At 41.3% G+C, this 6,568-nt stretch overlaps 1 protein-coding gene across 8 annotated transcripts; it reads left to right on the top strand.

The window, feature by feature from the left end:
- The first annotated feature begins 1,261 nt into the window (after positions 1–1,261).
- Positions 1,262–6,093, top strand: LOC134285370 (methylthioribose-1-phosphate isomerase). Of its 8 annotated transcripts, none has more exons than XM_062845967.1 (8): positions 1,264–1,505; positions 2,201–2,320; positions 4,070–4,124; positions 4,344–4,579; positions 4,653–4,808; positions 5,347–5,399; positions 5,471–5,836; positions 5,896–6,093. In XM_062845967.1, exons 1-8 carry the CDS (start codon positions 1,498–1,500, stop codon positions 6,033–6,035), a joined length of 1,134 nt encoding a protein of 377 aa, XP_062701951.1. In that variant the 5' UTR covers positions 1,264–1,497; the 3' UTR covers positions 6,036–6,093. The 8 variants fall into 8 exon arrangements, with proteins under 8 accessions (XP_062701959.1, XP_062701951.1, XP_062701954.1 ...); XM_062845970.1 differs by lacking the exon at positions 1,264–1,505 and adding an exon at positions 1,634–1,791; XM_062845968.1 differs by lacking the exon at positions 1,264–1,505 and adding an exon at positions 1,636–1,801.
- Positions 6,094–6,568: the final 475 nt, after the last annotated feature.

Genomic DNA, 6,568 nt, shown 5'->3' with positions numbered 1-6,568 from the left:
CAACGCATTCGCGTGGCAGATTTCAAACTGCAAAAAAATGCAAACTCCGGATGTTGTGGTTTCACACTTTATCTTGTCGTATTTCAGATAGGGAAAGTGTTATCCCTTCCACTCTTCCGGTAGTAGCTGCTCGCTTTCTCAGATCCTGACATTGCCGAGCCTATCTTGATGAGTTCAGCTGCAATACATACACTCAGGCAAATAAACCTAAGATTATCATAAGGTCTACGTTATGAAATGGTCTTAAAACAATTCATAACGGCTAGATTGAATTTCATAAGGTCGGTTAATGACGCAAAATCGACTCACAGTTTGGCTTTTATACACATTTAGCACCACGATATTCTCAAGCGTCGATAGCCGCGTGGGTTGGGCACGAGCTCAGTGATCTCGACGTTCATGGATCGATTCCAGTCTGCATCATTTTACGATTTTTCTGCTCTTTTCATAAGTTTATCTTATGTAATTAGGTCATAATAAGCATGTTTAATTTTCATAAGGTATTTTTATGGCATCCATACTTTACAGTTATGGCTAAATTTCATAAGGTGTCTTGATGAATTTCGGTAGTTTACTTCGCTGAGTGTACCTCAGCTGCTCTGTTGTTATTGGGCAGTTGAATGGCATTCTTTTTTCTTTCCGCCGTACTAACGTAGTCATTTCTCCCATTGCATTAAATCTAGTGCCTGCGTTCCTTGCGCCACCGAGGTGTTGTTTGTTTCCTCTTTTCAAGAACTTCACGTTGGTTTGTCAAGAGACTCCCGTCCTTCTGATTGAGTTTCCCAAACTTCTGATAAAGCTTCCGTATTCTTAAGAACGGCACAACAGTTCCATTTCCTCACATGCCGGCGTTTCTTCTCCCGAAAGATGCGGGTAAAACTGGTCGGCTTTGCCGATGACATTACCCTCGTGATATACGGCGATTCGATGGAGGAAATGGAACTGACAGCAGCGCACGCAATCGGCATTGTGGAGGACTGGAGGAGGTCTAGACAGCTGGCACTCGCGCACGCACAAACTGTGGTATACAACCCCAAGTTCGAACAGCAGGCAGTGGTCTCCAGTCACAGGCGGAAGACTTAAAATGAAGACTGCTCATTCTACGTTCACACAAAATGTAAGAATGATTGGTAGTTAAAATGCACATGAAGATGTAGATGGAGATTCTCTTACAGCATATAGGTACAACACATTTCGAGTCAAAGGGAGTACATACTTGTAAACATATGCGTTGGACAGGTAACAAACTTAGCTCGCGACTCATTTGCTCGCCTTGAATTATATACCTGCTGATAATGATTTACTGACAGTTAACAATTTTCTGATAAAGTAGGATTCTTAATCCTTCCTTTTTTGGTGTTATTAGCAGAAAAACAGATCTCTTAATAATTTAAAATAAGTTACCCTTCGAACAGAACAAACCGTTTTCCAAATATATAAGGATTAGGATAGTCAAATGTTATTATTTTTAGAAATCGGATTGCTATCACGTCTGGCATGATCGGGTAAGTCGTAGCTATACCGTATATTTGAGAACTGCTATTGTATGACACATACTATGGCAATAACATGCTTGTTAACGTGAACACATACATACATACATGAAACTGTCAAATTTTGTTTACTTTATGCTTTTGTGAGTTGTACAGCTTTGCCGGTTACTCCACTCGTTTATTGATAATCACGTAGTTATTTTGGTACCTTCCTGAGCAAAATTTGATAGTAGAGCGCGTGTACGTACGGAATCCTTCTACTATTGCAGGGTCTTATTTTAGGAATATACCTTGTAAGGTACAAACAGGTGTGTCTAGTTTTAGTATTGCAAGTTATTACATTTTTAAATTAAATTTTGTGAATTTTACGAACATTGAACTCAATGAGAGTGACTTGTTGATATGTAATCGTGAGACGGTGGTGTCATTCACATCAAGAACCAAATTCTTTAGAAATGAGTCGGTAGTTTACCGTCTAGAATCCTTATCTATCATGACGGTGTATCAGTAGATGATTGTATTGGCCTAGCAAGTATTAACTGTTTAATTAGCTCTGTAATCAGAACTGGTAGTATGTGATAAAATTTGAGATTGATTAAAACTGATTCATTCCTGGATTTAAACAATATTTTCGTGTAATGTTTAGGGAACCTGTTCCAACATGTCATGTAAGTCATGTAAATTTATTTCTAAAATATTTGTTTTAGAACTGACGGACACCCAGCCAAACGTAGAAAATCAACATTAGCCATGAGCCTGAAAGCGATCAAGTATAGTAATGGAAAATTAGAAATCTTGGATCAGCTTTTGCTTCCAGCTCAATCGAAGTAAGTTACATTCATTAATTTAGTTGAACATCTTAACAGATAAGACTGAATCCACAATACATATGTACTACGCCACACATTTTAATTCGCTGCTGCTTCTCTCCAAACTCGGGAACGTCCTTAACTACCTTACCGGTCCGGTCAGACTAAGGCCTGAGTGTCCTCTGCATAGGACACATAGGAGTCTTCTCCATTTTATTCGGTCCATGGTTGTGCGTTTCCAGTTCTGCACTCTGCGAACGGTTCGCAAATCGTCCTCCACTTGATCGACCCACCTACCTCGCTTCGCACCACCTATTCTTGCACCGGTCGGATGGCTCTCGAGAACCATTTTAATCGGGTTGCTATCCGACATCCTTATGACGTGACCCGCCCACCGGAGTCTTCCGATTTTCGCGGTGCGGACGATGGTTGATTCTCTCTCAGCAGCTGATGCAGCTCAAAGTTCAATCGCCTTCTTCAACTTTGGTACGCAACACCTTCCGTTTGAGAACTTCAAGGGCGCGTTGATCCTTGGCACGTAGAGTTCATGTTTAGTGCCCATAGATGACTACCGGTCTAATCAGCGTTTTGTAAATAGTTAACTTTGTGTGACGGCGAACTTTGCTCGATCGTAGAGTTCTGCGGAGTCCAAAGTAAGCTCGATTTCCTGCCACAATGCGTCTCTGCATTTCTCTGCGGGTGTCGTTGTCGGGAACGTCCTACACTTGTCAAATGACTCTTGACCTGATCAGCTTAACTTGTCCGCTGTGATTCACGTCGTCTTGTACCATATACGATTACATTATGATCCTGCGTCCGTTCTTCTTCTTCTTCTTGGCGTAACGTCCAAACTGGGACAAAGCCTGCTTCTCAGTTTTAAAGTATTCAATGATCACTTCCACAGTTATGAAGTGAGCGCTTCTTGTGCCAATAACCATTTAAGATATAAATATCGCGTTGCGGGCACGTATACCTTATGCCCCAGGAATCGAGGCTTGTACGCATGAGCGCATGAGCATTGTCGAGGGTGTACCGTGTAGCTCATGTACCTTCCTTCAAGGATGTTTTCGATCACCGATAGTATAAGTAGGTGGTACTAGTGCTCTCACACCGTAAATATTAGAGTTAGGATATGGCGTCCTTGGTAATAATTGTAGTAAAAACATTATTCTACAAGTTTGCCGAACACCACATTGTAATATTGGACTTCTGAACAGAGTTATAGAAAAATGAGTCAAATGTTTGCCAGGTGATCGAAAACATCCTTGACTTCCTTTGAAGGCGGCCCTGACCTTTATTCTACTAAGGTCGTTTTCTTTCACGGATAGTCCGCCTACGAATAGCACCAACAGCTGCAAAGCAGTACCTCAGACAAACAGACGTAACACTTGCGTAATTTCCATCAACCACGCTCTTAACGATCATTTAAAATTTTCATAGTTGTGGCTTTCACCACCCGAGGCGCGCGCATCGTTTTTCTATGCGTTTGACGTTTCACACTAGCGCCTTCTGTTGACGATATTGCACAACACAGTGATTCGTGAAACTTTTCCACCAGGTGATGGTAGTGTGAACTGGGCGATGGATTTCTATGAAAATCGTTCAAGGTGTTACGTCTGTTAGTCTGTGGCACTACTATATAATTGATGCACTCATTATACTTCTCTTCGGAAGATCAGAATCCATCGCTTATGTGTTTGGCTTTAGATTCAGAAACTTATTTCGTATATTCTTTTAATTCTTACATAGTTTCATTTGTTTATTCAGATATATTGATGTCAAAGGAGTCGAAGATGGCTGGAAAGCCATTAATAAAATGCAGGTAATACACGTAAGCCTCTATTAGACATGGAAAAATGTTTGCCATAGCAGATCTGCACCTATCCAACATTGACATGAATCGCTTTGTGTTGAGCAAATGTTCAACTTGTTTAGCCAAATATGTGTCTTGTGTATCTAATGGGCCGTTCGTTTATACTAAGCAATCGGCCATGAATGCAGCATATTCACTCGTGTTACGTTAACGGTGCTGATTTTCCAGGTACGAGGAGCCCCTGCAATAGCTATTGTTGGATGCCTATCGCTAGCTGTTGAGGTCTTTGATGAAAAGTTTGACACCAAACAAACCTTTAAGCAGGAGGTGGAAGGCAAGCTGAATTATTTGGTTTCCGCCCGACCAACGGCGGTCAACATGAAGCTGGCTGCCGAGGATTTGATCTCACTGGCGAACGCTCTGGCACAGGATGAATCCGTTTCGGTGGACACTATGAAAGCGAAGTAAGGGAGTAGATAGGGGAAGTCTCGTTTCTGATCTCTGATATTCACATATTTTTTTTTTTTATTTCAACAGGTTCTTGAAGTCGATTGAAGACATGCTCGAAAAAGATATTGCCGACAATATGGCGATAGGTAAAAATGGTGCCGAAGTCATACTATCCCACATTCCCAACGGAGGAGCAGTCAGAGTACTGACACATTGCAATACTGGATCACTAGCGACGGCAGGGTATGTATGAAGAGTTGACTCAAATGATTGGTCTCTTCAGATTTGTTTCGCAGTTTTCATCGAAAGTTTGTGTGATGAAATGAAACACCATTTTAGTTGTATCGCTAAAACACTTACCTTGAGCTTCTTCAACTTAGAAGACTATTATTCAGCTGTGTCTTTTACACTTTTTCTTCTGGCGACCAGCCGCATACCATTTTGACAATGCAAAATAAAAATACTTTAACGTTGAAGCATTCGTCATTGAAATCATCGTCATCATTAAACATTTGAAAGCAGTTTTTTCGTTCAAATCAAACATTTTTGCAACGAAAATGAATTCACTGTGTTCCATATGAGGAATAGAATACAGTGAATACATTTTCGTGGTCGTTGTTTTGATTTACAGCGAAAAAACTGCTTTTCTATTTCCGAAAAATGATGACGGATGCTTGAGCCTTAAACCTCTCTCGATTTCTACGATGGCTGGCTAGCGATTCCCGCCAGTGCAAGCTCCTAATCTTGTCAAGTGTTAAATGTCCCTCATTTTTATTTTTAGATATGGAACTGCACTTGGAGTCATTCGGAAACTGCATGAAATGAATCGATTAGGTGAGTGCATTTTGAAGAATTCGCAAAACTGTTACCTAATTTCTGTAAACGTTCAAAATTTTGTTGCTTAGAACACGTATATTGTACCGAAACGAGGCCATACAACCAAGGTGCCAGGTTGACAGCCTATGAGCTTGTCCACGATAAGTTACCGGCGACGTTGATTTTGGACAACATGGTCGCATCGCTTTTCAAGTCCCGACGGGTAGCGGCAGTGGTTGTCGGAGCGGATAGAGTTGCTGCCAATGGCGATACGGCCAACAAGATCGGAACGTACCAGATTGGTGTGGTAGCCAAGTACCACGATGTGCCATTTTATGTAGCGGCACCGTTTACATCTATTGACTTGAAAATCCCGTCCGGCGATATGATTGTCATTGAGGAGCGACCTGACCGCGAAATGACACATGTAGGAGAGCACAGAATAGCTGCGCCAGGTCAGTATTATGAGGTAAATGTCTTTACTGGCACTGTATTACATGATCTGCATTCATAGGTATTGCATGTTGGAATCCGGCGTTCGATGTTACAACTGCTGATCTAATAACCGGTATCATCACGGAGAAGGGAGTGTTCAAGCCATCCGAGTTAAAGGAGAAGGTAGAGCAAATTAATTCTACGAATCAATCAATATGAATGTCGTAACCTAGATCATTACGCCTATGCACAATAAATCATGAATTTCGTTTTTCTATATTAATTTTATAAATGTCTGTAAACCAACTAGTTAATTCCAATTCCACTACCCGAGTAATGAAAAAAATCGAGACCTCGGTTTTATAACTAGATATATTACATATATCTACAGCGAGCCGTAAAAGGGTCCAAGCAGCTTATTGACAGTAGACACCCAGGGATGACATTGCGCACAGAAAATTTGCACATCTCAGCTGATTTTAGAATTTAGAACCCAAGAGGTGGTTCTTTGGGCTATGTGGGGTTCGATACACTAAAAACTCATTCTCTCTCTTCCTTACCTTTGCGGTACGCGGTACGTTAGGGATGATATCTAGAGGGGGGGAGGGGGTAAGGAGGTATGATTATTCTCTATTTGAGTAAGCATTCCATCAGCTAACGCCTTAAGTTGTTCTCTCTCCGCTGGGTCCTGACTAGTACACTGCCCTTCTTCGCATGTTTTTAACGTTCAATCCTCATTTGAATCTTAACTG

Source organism: Aedes albopictus, chromosome 1 (genome assembly GCF_035046485.1).
Source record: "Aedes albopictus strain Foshan chromosome 1, AalbF5, whole genome shotgun sequence".
NCBI classification, from domain to species: Eukaryota; Metazoa; Arthropoda; class Insecta; order Diptera; family Culicidae; genus Aedes; species Aedes albopictus.
This window is presented reverse-complemented; position numbering and strand designations above follow the sequence as displayed.